Source organism: Mus musculus, chromosome 1 (genome assembly GCF_000001635.26).
Source record: "Mus musculus strain C57BL/6J chromosome 1, GRCm38.p6 C57BL/6J".
Taxonomy (NCBI): Eukaryota; Metazoa; Chordata; class Mammalia; order Rodentia; family Muridae; genus Mus; species Mus musculus.
The window spans coordinates 170,276,907-170,291,016 of NC_000067.6; the positions used below are offsets into that span (position 1 = coordinate 170,276,907).

The 14,110-nt window shown below is 42.0% G+C and overlaps 1 protein-coding gene across 2 annotated transcripts; it reads left to right on the forward strand.

The window, feature by feature from the left end:
* Positions 1 to 411: 411 nt before the first annotated feature.
* Sh2d1b1 (SH2 domain containing 1B1) lies at positions 412 to 9,863 on the forward strand. 2 transcript variants are annotated; one of them, NM_012009.5, is made up of 4 exons: positions 412 to 603; positions 2,878 to 2,941; positions 6,229 to 6,391; positions 7,737 to 9,863. In NM_012009.5, exons 1-4 carry the CDS (start codon positions 470 to 472, stop codon positions 7,772 to 7,774), a joined length of 399 nt encoding a protein of 132 aa, NP_036139.3. In that variant the 5' UTR covers positions 412 to 469; the 3' UTR covers positions 7,775 to 9,863. The 2 variants fall into 2 exon arrangements, 1 of the variants encoding a protein (NP_036139.3); NR_153837.1 differs by lacking the exon at positions 2,878 to 2,941.
* The last annotated feature ends 4,247 nt before the right edge of the window (positions 9,864 to 14,110 follow it).

Below are 14,110 nucleotides of genomic sequence, written 5' to 3' on the forward strand. Positions count from 1 at the left end.
AACCTTCATTAGGGAAGCTTACTTTTGAATAGATGGCCATTAATGCAGAGCATGATCAGAAAAAGCCCAAACAGAAATGGATACCTAGTGCAGCAGGGTTAGTGGTTTGGCCCCTAGGAAGCCAGAAGCCAGAAGGGGTGATATTCTGTAACCTGTCCCTAGGGAGCTTGATTTTAGTGCTGCTGCTCCAGCCACAAACAGCACTGACTCAGGTAGAAGGTATACTCACCCACTTGTGTGAGTCATATTTGAGCCACCCACCCCTAGGCTGAAGTATCGTGGTCACTCCATTTCCCTCCCTTCTCATTTCCTGTGTCTTGTAAAACTGAACCCTACAGAGCAACCTCATTTGTTTAGACCACAGTGGAGGAACAGACCTTCCACTCCTCTTCACTTCCCTCTTCACAGCACCTCCTTGGCCTGGGACTGATCTCAGGGTGACAGGGCGGTTTAAACATAACAACCCTCCATGGATCTGCCTTACTACCATGGCTGCCTGACCAAGCGAGAGTGTGAAGCCCTGCTCCTCAAGGGAGGTGTGGATGGCAACTTTCTGATAAGAGACAGCGAGTCTGTGCCAGGAGCCCTGTGCCTCTGTGTCTCGTGAGTATCCTCATCTTCATGCAGGCGAACCCTGATGGCAGCCATATGTTCAGGGAGTTGTATCTCATTCTATTTTGGAATAGGAATGGGCCAGGCACTGCCAGGAGAGGACAGAAGGATGTCCCTGCCCAGCTCTTCTGCCGGCCTTCCTCTCTCAATTGTGCATGCCACATGAGCAGAGTCTGAGACAACAGAAGAGGGTAGACAAGGAAGGAAGGAGAGAAGGTGATGGGGAGAAAGAACGGACATAGCAGCATTTTCTCTGCGTGCCTCTTTATGTGATGTGGAGAAGGTCGGGGGCGGGGGCGGGGGGGGCTTTACTATTGCATGAAAGGTTGGTTGGCTGCATTCACTTGCAGTATTTAAAATGCTAAGATTTCATATGCTTTCAGGTTGATAAAGGGCTTTACCAAACTGCATTTCCTCATTTCTTTTTATCCTTTATTTTGTGCTCTTATGAGACAAGCAGGATCCATTGTCATTTTATAGATGAAGAAATTGAGCAACACCAAACCCTTTATCATGCCTGTTACAGACATGGAGGAAGACTTTATTCAGGGTCCTCTTCACAGGTGTAGAGATTGATGCAATGGTGACTTCAGAGTGTGTGTGTGTGTGTGGGGGGGGAGATTGGCCTTAACTCAGAATACAGTATGAATTCAGTATGGGAAGTATGGGAAACCACTGGTCCCAAGGAATTAGGGTCAGGGAAGTCTCCATGAAGAAAGAGAGAGAAGAGAGGAGGAAGTAAAAGAAAGAGAAAAAGAGAGAAAGAGAGAGAGAATGGGCATGCATGTGCAGAGATAGAGACAGAGAAGAAGAGAGAAAGAGGGGGGGAGAGAGAGGGAGGGGAGAAGAGAGAAAGAGGGGGAGGATAGAGAAGGGAGGAGGAGGGAGAAAGGGAGGAAGAGAGGGAGGGAGAACAAAATGTGTTCATTACATGGGAAGGAGCTTCTTCTGGGGGAGGGGATGCCCAGCCCCGTGGCTGGAAAGTTCTTAGGAAGGGACTGGGGGATGCTGGGAGAACCTGGAGGCCAGGTCTGCTTGATATGTGAAATATACACCTCAGCTGGATTTTCCTGAGTCTGAATCCCAACAGTAACTCTATGAAGTGAGCAGGAAAAGGTCACTAGGAGAATGTTGCTTCTGACTGTCACCGTTCAGAGTACTTCATACTGTCTTGGTAATGATGAACGCATGACTCTGAAATAGCCCAGCTTTTTCCTCTAGGGCGTCACAGTGAAATGACTTTCTCCTACAGTAGTAAACACTGAAAGAAGCTATTTTTCAATTTTTTTATTAGATATTTTCTTCATTTACATTTCAAATGCTGTCCTGAAGTCCCCTATACCCTCCCCCCACCCTGCTCCCCTACTCACCCACTCCCACTTCTTGGCTCTGGCGTTCCCCTGTACTGGGGAATATAAAGTTTGCAAGACCAAGGGGCCTCTCTTCCCAATGATGGCCGACTAGGCCATCTTCTGATACATATGCAGCTAGAGACACGAGCTCTGGGGAGTACTGGTTAGTTCATATTGTTGTTCCACCTATAGGGTTGCAGTTCCCTTCAGCTCCTTGGGTACTTTCTCTAGATCTTCCATTGGGGGCCCTGTGATCCATTCAATAGCTGACTGTGAGCATCCACTTCTGTGTTTGCTAGGCCCCAGCATAGCCTCATAAGAGACAGCTATGTCAGGGGAAAGAAGCTATTTTATAATGTTATTTTAAGCATTGAGACAAAATCATTTATGTTGTAGTAAAAGAATATGCCCTTGGAAATTTAATGAATGTGTGTGTGTGTGTGTGTGTGTGTGTGTGTGTGTGTGTGGGTGTGTGTGTATGTGCGCATGCGTGTATGCCAGAGAAATGAGAGTTACAAAGTTTGAGACATCTGGGAAAGATTCGACTCAATCCAGATTAGAACTAGTCTAATTGAGAAGAACAACCCCTGAGCCACACTTGAGATTGCCTTGAGAAGTGGGCGAGGAAAAGACTCTTAGAGGTTGTACTTCCTGACAAAGGTCAGGTCGTAACAAGGATCTTAATTCTTTCCCCTCTTCTCCTTTGCTAGAGTTCACACTCCATCATCTCTAAGAGGCTCGATGGTTCAAAACCAAACCCTTCTGTCTTTCTAATTCTGAGGAGAGGGTCTAGGAATGTCCAGTTCCTTCTTGGGATTTAACTGAAAACCACATTGTGTCTATAGTATGAAGACAGCCATCATGGGGATTTGTAGATAAGAACATTATGATTCACAGAGCCGTTCCCCAACAGGTTTAAAAAGCTTGTCTACAGCTACCGAATCTTCAGAGAGAAACATGGATATTACAGGATAGAGGTAAGACTACATACAAAAGGACCGTCAAAGCAAGAGTGCCATTCCAAGTCAGATAAGCAGTGAGCTTTGTCTCTGCTGAGAGAAACAGTCCTGGAGTTATGTTTCACGTTTCAATAACCCTGGCTTTTTCCTCCAAAGCGAAGAGACAGCCAAGCCCACACATGTAAGGCAAAGCATGTGGGCCTGAACTCCATTTAAAACTGTTGTACAGTGAGGTGGTGTGGCACATGACTTTAATCCCAGCCATCGGGAGGCAGGTAGAGTTCTCTGAGTTGGAGGCTAGCCTGAATTCCAGGACAACCAGGGCTACACAGAGAAACCCTGTCTAGGGATTGGGGTGGGGGGAGAACCTGCCACCCCACAAAAACTGTTTTTGAATTAGAAAACTAAGCCATATCCCAGGATGAAAGTATAAGGACAAGTGGGAAGAGCCTCAAATGTTAAAGAGTCAAGCATATCCAGAGCTGTCTGAAAACAGAAAAGGAGACGCTAAACAGCTGCACGTTGTAGGGACTCCTTTAGTTTTTCTGATTTACTGTGAACTCAACAGGGAGATGTCTTTGCTTCGTTTGAATTTAGTTATCTGCCTTAAGAAGTAAGTATAACAAATGTAATAGAATTCTTAATTACCAATATAAGATCTGAAAATATGTCCTGAAAAAGATCTTCAATATGCTTTTGTTTACTGTGGATATCAGAACAAGATTAGAACATACAACAATCCCTGAAATACTTAAGCATCTATTTTTTTCTTTTGCTGAGCAGAACATCCTTAAGCAATTCCTAAAACTTAAATTAATTTTAAAATTCAAACAAGATTAGTAATTAGTACTTTACAAAACTTAATAATCTCATTTGAAACATTGAAATATGGTGGTACAAAGTCTTTGCCTTTTGGACTACTGAAGTACTTATAATTAGTTAAAGAAATACTACACCTTCAATTTGACTCCTCAAATATTCTTGAATATTTTTGAGGTTATAATACATAATTATGCAATAGGATATAATAAGATTGTAGTGTTGCCTCTATCTTTCTTCCCGTTAGACACACTTATAAACTCATCTCTCTTCTCTTCTTTAATTCATGGCTTCTTTTGCTTAATATGATGTGGGAAGATTCACACTTCCTTTTTGTTTTTGTTTTTAGTTTGTTTTGTTGTTTTGGTTTCTGAGACAGGGTTTCTCCATGTAACCTCTACTGCAATGGAAGTCACTCTGTAAACCTGTAGACCAGGCTAGCCTCAAACTCACAGAGTTTTTGCCTGCCTCTGCCTTCCAAGTGCTGGGATTAAAGGCATGCACCACAGCCCAGCCTCATGGCTTCTTTTTATATTGTTATTATTTACCTACACACACACACACACACACACACATGTTCATGCACAGGCATAAACACACACATACACACACAGACACATGCATACACTCACACATGCACACACCTACCTAAATACATAAATATAACCTATTTAGTCTGTGTAATGTCACATGTAGCCATGAAGTTTCACTAACATGGCTATCTGAACATGACTTGAACAAAGACGACTCCAACAGGCATGTTAACATGCGTGAGGGGAAGCTGAAGAGGCCTTGGGCGCACATAAAGAATTACAGGCAACTAAAGGATGCTGGGAGTCAGAGGAATGGTCTTGCCTAGGAAAAAGCACACCAAGCTGGTTATGGAATACCAAAGGGTCAGCCCTGAACACAATTTTTAAAATTGAATATACACCTGTACAGTGGTTGTGGTGGTTCATGCCTGTGATTCTAGCACCTAAGAGGTAGAAGCAGGAAGACCAGAGGTTCAAAGTTATCCTTAACTAGGTAAGGCATTTGAAGCCTGCTTGGGCTACATGAAACCATATATATGGGAATTTTAGTTTTACTATTTTTCCAATTTATATGCCTCTGAAATTACCTCAAGATAAAATGCCTTCTATAAACAGACTATTTTGAAACATATTTTTCCTTTTTCTTGTATACACTGGGGAACTCTTTCTATTCCCTCAGAATCTGCTTTGTCCCTATTATGAACAAAATTGAGAGCTGCCTCCATAGCACATAACTCAGCTACAGAGGGGCATGTGACTAGGTGCGGCTTTGCAGTCACGGGACTGCAGCAGATGGTGGCTAGAGCCAAAGAGGCCCCACTAAAGGAAGGCTCACTGAGGCACTTGCATCTCTGCTCTGGAACTTGAGCATGCACTTCCAAAAAGCTTCTTCCAACCATCCAAGCATCTCTGCTGGCCAATGCTCTAGAACCACCAAAGCGATGATAAAACAAACAAACAAACAAACAAACAAGTCACAAAAAAGCAGGCGAAGGAATCCTTTTTGTTTCTAAATGCCTTCTGTAGGATCCTAACAGAAAAAGAGGATTTTACTTCTATTTTACTTCTAGCTGTTAACCAGAAAAATAGTCTGTGGTTACACCCAGTCATGGTTGACATCATATTCTCAATACAAATAAACTGGGACTTGGTTCTCTTAACTGTACTCTATGGAGAGTCCACATGAATCTTATCTTATAGGTCAGTTTTATAATTTGCACTTTCTATCAGGAGTCCCCTAACTCAGCAAAGGTTAGCAACATGGCAGAGACTGATGTAAGTCTTCGGGACCTTTTACAGTGGATAAGAACCACACCAGACAAATTACCAATGATGGCATTTGCTCAATACAGAGGACCTCTTAAATAGACGTCCCCTATGTACAGAGTAGCTAGGATGAGAGGTTCCTCTTTGAAATGAGGAACCTCAATAAACTGCAGTCAGTGAGAGCACTCTGCCCGAGTTGCTGGCATCTGACTTTCTGCTTGTGGGTTCTCAGAAGCAAGCCTTAAATCCCAGTGTTGCAAGAAGTGTTACATTTTTACCCAGGGTTGCACTATGAAAAGTGGCCTTCTTCTTTTTTTAAAAAATTAATTTATTCACTTTGCATCCCAATATCAGTCCCCCCTCTCCTTCCAGTACCCCTTCACACAGAACTTTCCCCATTCTCCCCTCCCCTTCTCCACTGAGGGGTCCTGCCCTACCTCCACCTCTGCACCTCAAGTCACTGCAGAAGAAGGTGCAGCCTCTCCCAGTGAGGCCAGACAAGGGGGCCCAGATAGGGGAAGTGGATCCGCAGACAAGCAACAGATTCAGGGATAGCCTCTGCTTCAGTTGTTGGGGGACCCACATGAAGACCAAGCTGCACTTCTGCTGCATATTTGCAGGGGGCCTAGGTCAAGCCCTGTTCACTCTTTGCTTGGTGGTTCAGTAAGTGACCTTATGTCTTTGCAGACTAATGCTCATACTCCAAGAACGATCTTTCCAAACCTACAGGAATTGGTCTCCAAATATGGAAAACCGGGTCAAGGATTGGTGGTTCACCTTTCAAACCCAATAATGAGAAACAACCTATGCCAAAGAGGGAGAAGAATGGAGTTAGAGCTGAATGTTTATGGTAAGAGCCCTGACACAGGGTTAGAAGAGCCTGTAATCCTATAATCAGGGATGAGAAGGGGAAGGTCCTGGGAAAAAGGCTGACTTTGAATTCATTCTGTGACCATGTGTAGTCCATTCAAGTTTGGGAATACACTCACATGTGGACAGGTTTTTCACTGGGAAAATCTTGTCAAATCCCCTACCAAGGCTTATTCCTGTTACATTTCCCTCCATTTCTGCTAAGCACTCATTTATAAAGTGAGCAGGGACAGCTTATTTCACATATATCCCTAAAGGTATGAAGCTCTTGAGAATTATGGGGGATAGTCTATATTCATAGAACTCTCAGTTCATATTACAAGCTTACCCTCACCTTCATCATCTACCCATTGCACTGCATTTTGAAAGAATCTAGCATCTGCCCATTGAGGTAACTGTTGAGTTAAACATAGATGCCAAGAGCCATTTCTCTGTGTATGGTTTCATTCTGCCTGAGAGGGATTACAGTTGCCTGTGGGCAGCATCTGTGCTGACAGCAGATCTGCTAACCAGGGAGAAAGATGAGGGCCCTGAGTTCTCAGGGAGCCTGGAAGCATCCACGTTCACTGTCTTCTGTCTGAGCAAAGTCACTCTTTAGGTCACTAGGGTAAGTGTCTCATGTCCATAAAAAGATTAATGTGGAATTTTAATGGTGAAAATAAAGCCTGACCCCTACTCTTCTTTCTGTTGATTCATCACCATTCAGGGGATTGTGTGGCCATCTGATCATTTTCTGTAGGCCCAGCCACAGATATAGCCCCACTGCCTTTTTCCAACAAGATTTATAGAATTAGGAAACATTAAAAGGGCTCAAGAAATAGCTCAGTTTGTATAGTGTTTGTCTTGCAAGTGTGAGGACCTGAATCTGATCCTTAGAAGTGATGGTTTTCAAAATCTCGACATGTTGGCACATAGTCATAATCTCAATGTTGCAGAAGCAACAACAGGTAGGTGTTGGGGGTTCGTTGACCATGAAACCTGGTGAGATCTAGGTAAGAGGAAGACCCTATTTCAAAAAATAGGGTACGTGAAACCTGAGGAATGACAAATGAGGTTAACCTCTGACCTCCACACACACAGGCACCCATGCGCACATGCACCTGCACACACATGCCTACACACTTACACACAAAAGCATTAGGGGAGCCCCACTTGTCACGGAACCCCTCTTTCGCCAAGAAAGCTCCTAGTAGCACGGCAGCCTTGGAGATGTCTCTCTGGTGTGGCATGGACACTGCTTTGTGCCTGTTCTTCTTTCCCTCCAGTGGGGCTCCTGATGGGACTTCGTGGTCTGAAATGTCATGGCTGTCCTTTGCTTTCCCCAGAGAACACTGATAAGGAGTATGTGGACGTCTTGCCTTGAAGACAAGGACATTGGACAAAGCAAGCTAGAGGAGAGATGGCTCTGCTCTCAGCTGCCACATCTGCAAGTGTGAATCTAAAATGCCAATTTCTAGTGAGCCACTGAGATCCTCTGATTGGGATAGCAAGATCTGTTCTGCAACCTTGGAGGAGTCATTTCTCAGACGCCTGCCTCCTGGCATATTCCTCAAGAGGCTCCAAAGCCACTCCTTACTTCTTACTCCCCTATCTTGAAATTGGACAGCCAGAACCCAATCTCCTGTCTGGATAGAGGCAGCTCCCCTCATTCCTTCATGGTTGACAACTTCCGACAGGACAATGGGAAGTGAAGTGGAAAGAGTACTTCATACAGCAGAAAGAATACTCAATAGTGACTTCAGAGTTCCCATCCTGTGACTCTGTGGCTTTGGAGAAATCACCCCCTCGTTCTCAGCTTCTTCATCTATTAAACAATTGGTTGATACACATTACCTGGACTCTCTATTGAGCCAGGTGGAGCAGGGGTTTGAGCAGCAGGATCAGGATCTAAGGATACTGAAGGAGCAAACATGTCCTTCCTACCTGTGAGGTCGTGGTCCTGATGGGGGCTGTGACCCAACCTGAAACTGTAGGTTTTTTCACCTGAGCTCCAGTTCCTGAATAATAAATACTCCTTGACTTGTTACTTATGAATTAATGCCTAAACTTTGAGCTAGAATTCTTACATAGATTGTAACTTACTGAACCCATTTATACCATTCTGTTCTGTTGCATGCCTGCTTACCTCTCCTCAGTGTCATACCTTTGACTTCCTCCCAGACTTGGTCGTAGCAAATCTTTCCTTGCCTAATTATTTCCCAGAGTTACTCTCTTCTTTCTCTGACAGATTTCCTTCCTTCAAATCCTGCCTTAACTTCTTGGCCATCAGGTATTTATTGACAGGTGATACTTCCACAGAATACACGAGAGATTATTCCTACTCTACCCATTCTCCCGTTCCCTTCAATGTGGGCTCATCTTCTGTCTCTTCTTTCTAAGGTTTACCTTCTGTCCAACATTCCTCTGGCCACATTTTCCCCCTAATTTTTCCAAATTCCACATACGCAGCCATCACTTTGCTAGCTCTGCCTTCAGGTAAATGTGATTAAAATATTTATTTTTATCAAATTTTTTGGTTAGCTCACCAAGAAATGGGTGTCACTCCAGCCCTTATATACCTATAAATCATTACACTCTGGGGGTTTTGTTTGCTTGCTTGTTGTTTCTCTTTTTGTTGCTATATGGTTTGTTTGTTGTTGTTGTTTTTGTTTTTGGTTTTTTTTGTGACAGAATCTCAGTCTAGCCCAAGCTAGCCTTAAACTGGAGGCAATCTTTCTGCCTCAGCCCCCTAAGTGCAGGACTTACAGGCACAAGTGACCATATGTGCCTAACCCTTTCTTCCATTTTGACCTTCCCTTGACCTGCATCTTTCCCATCTTGCTGGCACCCTCTTGTGCCCAGAGAGGCCCTCTTCTGCCTACATCCCCTGCCTTCTCTGTTCCCCTTTCCCTATTTGAGCTCCTCCTCCTGACTCATAGTCCACTTTCTAAGATCTGATGTCCTCCATATGAATGTATTTGCACATATTAATTTGAATCTAGATTTTGCATATTAGAAAACTGTGGTTTGTCCTGAATCTGACAAATGTCACTTAACAGGGTGATCTCCATGCCTGTCCATCTTTCTGTGTGAATGCTGTACGTTCATCACATATGTGTACCAATGTGGGACTACTTAAAGATGTTCTCATATGGTTGGTTCTATTCCTCCTAGGTTCTAAGAGCCATCAGAGCATGGCTGTGCCCAACTTATGGAAACAGATGATGCACCGAAATATACCCTCCCTGAACCTAGGAATTAAGGACTGAAAACATTTTTCTGAAGGACTGGCTGAGTTCACTTTAAGGCCCCTGGAATTTTTTTTGACTAGTTCATAATGTTAAACTAAAGGCTGAATAGACATGTAACTCAATGGTCGAGAACTTGCTTAGCGTGTGCAAAGGCCCCAGGGTCCAATCATGAGCATATGTAAAATAAACAGAGAAAGTTAATTATAGGCCTGGTTAGAACTCAAGTGTGTTGCTACACATCTGAAATCCTAGCTACCCAGGAGGATTAAGTGTTCAAGGTCAGCCTGGGCTGCTCTGTCAAATCTTGGCTATCTAAAATGAATGATCATATGTCCATTGGTGAATGAAAATGGAGACATGACTGCTTCAAGGTAATTGGTAAGGGGAAAGTTTTATTATAAACACAAGGGAGAGAAAAGTCATAGAGGCTGAACCAGGCCAGTGGAATGAATCGGGCTATGATGGTAGGGAGGATCAAGTGAGGAAGAGAAGAGAGAGGGAGCAAGAAGACTCCATGGAAATCAAAAGGCTGAAAGAGGAAGCAGGAACCTCGAAAGCCTGTAGCCAAATAGCTGAGTTTATATAGAAAGGAGAAAGTGAGAGAAGGAAGCCAGCCCCGAGGCTGGGAAGGGGAGAGGATGAAATTCTCAGAGGAACCACAGGTACTATGTGAGTCTCTTCCTAGTTTCATTGAGACACAGCAATATCCCTTCTTAAGAATAAAAAGTCATCAAGCAACCCAGTTAGCACAGAGTGTACATGTTCTGTGCATTTTATTTTCAGACTGCCCTGGTACATTTTGAAGAGAGGAACTTCAGACTTCCAGGTAATAAAAAACTGATTATTGTTACCCATTGCCCCCAGATGGGAACAATTTCTGAATTGAGTCCCAGGAATCCCTTCATGACTACCAAGCAGATAGGTAGCAAAATGAATGCAGACATGCATGATTCAGGGACCTGAGGGGGGAAATTCTGCTGGTGTCTTCAGTAAAAGATGCACAAGACGTGGGAAGCAAGCCTCTCCCTGAGATTCAGTTCCTTCAGTCTTTCATTCTGTGGTGCCAACAAGTTTCTGGAGCCTGCAGTAATCCTTTGCTAGAAAATATATTGTATGAATATTTCTTGAGTAAATGAATGAGTGGATAGGTCTATAAAGATATGATCACTCATTTTGGATAGCCAAGATTTGACAGCACTTTTTACATTTCTAAGTACAGTCTTACTCTGCAATTCAAGCTGAATTTGAACTCAGCGAGATCCTCCTGCCTCTGCCTTCCCAGTCCTGAGATTACAGGCACATGCAATCTGTTAGAAGCAATGTCCTCTTCTTTTCTCATGTTAAGGGTTGTGTGACACTTGGTCCCACTGACTTTTGCTACACTTGCCAGACAGCCAAAACCAATGTCTGATGTTGACCTCCTGCTGGAATCCCTGATATCGTTGAAAGATGTTGAATAGATCATAATTTAAGCAACTGGAAACTTTGAGCATATGTCACTGGAAGAGTAAAGACCATGTTAATATTATTAATAATATAATTACAACATAATTATATTGAAATTACATATAAGTATGATATAATTATACTACTATATTATTATATAATTATTACAATTATTAATGGCTATTGCATGTGTTTGAAGTGCTGTTCTGTGAAGAATGTGTCTCTGAGTATAAAGCCAAATTGCAGAACTCAGACCAATGGCTGGGAGTTTGAGCAGAGCAGTTTTAGCCAAAGATAAAAAGATGGCTCGATTTCTGGAGCTGTCTCAGAGCCCAAGTCTGTCCTGCAGAATGGTCAAGGTGGGGGTGATATATTTTCCGACTCATCACTCCAATCTGTAGTGATCACAATGGAAAACTTCCCCTCTTTCTTCCTCCTCCCTCTTTTCTTTTTTCTCTTCTCCCTCTCCTCAAAGCTGAGTTTATGCATTCCTTAATTTTTAATTTACTATCTGCATCAGTCTATAAAAATATTTTAGTTTATTTCATTTCATAAATTTTCTTCCTTCCATTCCTAATTTCTTTTGTAGTGTTCACCTCCCTCCATGTGAGCCACTTCTATATTTTTGATAGAAGGTATTAGATTTGGGTGTAAAATACACAGTGCTGACTGTGGACAGGTGTCTCTGGAATTTCTGTACACAATATGATAGTGTTACTTCGATTTTCTTATTACTGTAGTTCTGGAAGTACTGTATGGTTGATCCCGCAGCTTTGAGTGCACGTCTTGCTCAGTGCCTCTATCTGACATGTCATGTTCCACAGTGTGTATCTGTCACATTTTTCATGACCCTGAAGTGGGGCATTCTCTAGACCAGATGGGTGGATCCATGGGCTCATATTTACTACATCATGAAGTTATTTATTTCCCTTATGCTCTGTGATTTTCTTGTTCTTGTCTAGGAAGGAGTCCTTCCCCACTTCAAGGTCATGAAAAAATGAGGCTTCATTTTCTTCTACTGATTTTTAACTTTTATCTTCTATATTTAGGGGTTAACAGCATAGAAAGGCTTTCCCCCTTTTCACTGACATATAACCCAGGGTCCAAAAAACCTCCCACACATAGTAGGTAATAAATATCTGTTGAATAAATGATGAATTTAGGCTTAATTATGTATATCATCGGAGGTAGAAACCTAACTATATTTTTCTTCAAATCAATTAAGCCCGTTTCACATTTCAATTGTAGGAGCCCTATTAGTTAGTAATCCATCTTAACAATGAATCTGCTTGGTAATTCATCTCTCCTCTCACTCAGATTTATGGCTCTTTCATTATACAATATCACAATAGTCTTAGTACTCCGGTTTTGCTATGTCTTACACCGTTGCCTTGATAAATTGTGGCTTATTGCCTGCTTTGTAGGACAAGTTGCCCTCTCCTATTTTTTCAAAACTATCTTAGCAATTCGTCATTATTCCAATATATTTTATGTTATATGTTAACTTGCTCAAGATATTGTGGTAGAGTTTTGAATGAAACTGCCATTGTCTTATCATTAGGAAAGAAATGGGTATCTTTGGGATATTTCCCTATACATATATATGCTTCCTGCATTTACCCAGTCATTTGTGGTGGTTTGTAAAGGAGATCCAAGTTTTTAACATACTGGCTTTGTATATTCCATTGTATTAATCCTTTTCAGTTGCCATAAATCTTATATGTGATTACTTTTTAACTAGTCTATGAGACTTGCAGAGTATTTTCTCATTATACCTGCTAGTTTATCTGTTGGTTCTGGGTTTGTCCTGTGTAAATTTCTCACTTAATAACATTTGGCTCTCTTTCTTTTCAATACTGATCTGTCCTCTTTTTAGGTTTATTTCATTGGCGAGGGCCCCTACTAATCCCTAGTCATCATAATGGATGCTCTTGTTTTATGTGCACTATTTTGGAGGAAATGTGGTAGTTTGAATGAGAATGGTTCCCATAGGCTTATGCTTTAGTTCTTGCTTGCCATTGGTGGAACTGTTTGGGAAGGATTATGAGGTGTGGCTTTGTTGGAAAAGGTGTATCACTAGGAGTGGGCTTTAAAGTTTCAAATGACTTGTGCCATTCCCAGTGTGCTTGTTCTCTTCTTGTTTGTGGATCAGAATGTGAGCTGTTAGCTGTTCCTGTCACCATATTTTTGCTCTGCCATCACAGACTCTAACCCTCGGAAACTTTAAACTCAAATAAACACTTTCTTTTATAAGTTGTCTTGGCCATGGGCTTTTGTCACAGCAATTGAAAAGTAAATAAGATAGGAATGTTTATTTTTTTTCAATTTAAGCATATTGTTATAGGTTTTTAGTAAGTATTTCTAATCAAGGCCATTTTAGGATTTTTACATGAAAAAAATGGAAGTTTATGGTTCTAATTTTCTGCATTTATCAAGATTGGCACATTCCTTATATCTTCACTGTGTTATAAAGTTTAGTCACTAAAATGAATGAAATAGGTATCAAACTAGCTATCCTTCCTTGCATTGGTTAACTTGATATATTGTGTTTCAATAAACTATTAAATTTAATGAGTTAATATATAAGATTTCTACACTAAAATTCACAAAACTGTATTTGTTGCTTTTTCTGTTACTGGAAGGACAAACTATTTGATAGAAGGAAATAAATGGAAAGGGGACTATATCGGCTCATGACTCCAGAAGTTTGCTTCATCACATGGAAGCCATGGCAATAGGATGGCATTATGGTGGCTTTTCACACTTGACAGATCCAGAAGCAGAAAAAAGGGAAACAGATGAAAAGCTGAGCTATAACCCTCAAAGACCAGCTAGATCCTACAACTTTCCAAAATAGTACTACCAGCTGGGGACCAGGAGTTCAAACACATGAGTCTGGGACTCGAGATGGCTCAGTGCTTAAAGTCACTGGCTACACTTTCAGAGTTCAATTCCCAGCACTCATACAACAGCTCAGAACTATATATAACTCCAGTTCCCAGGGATTCAATATCTTCTGACTT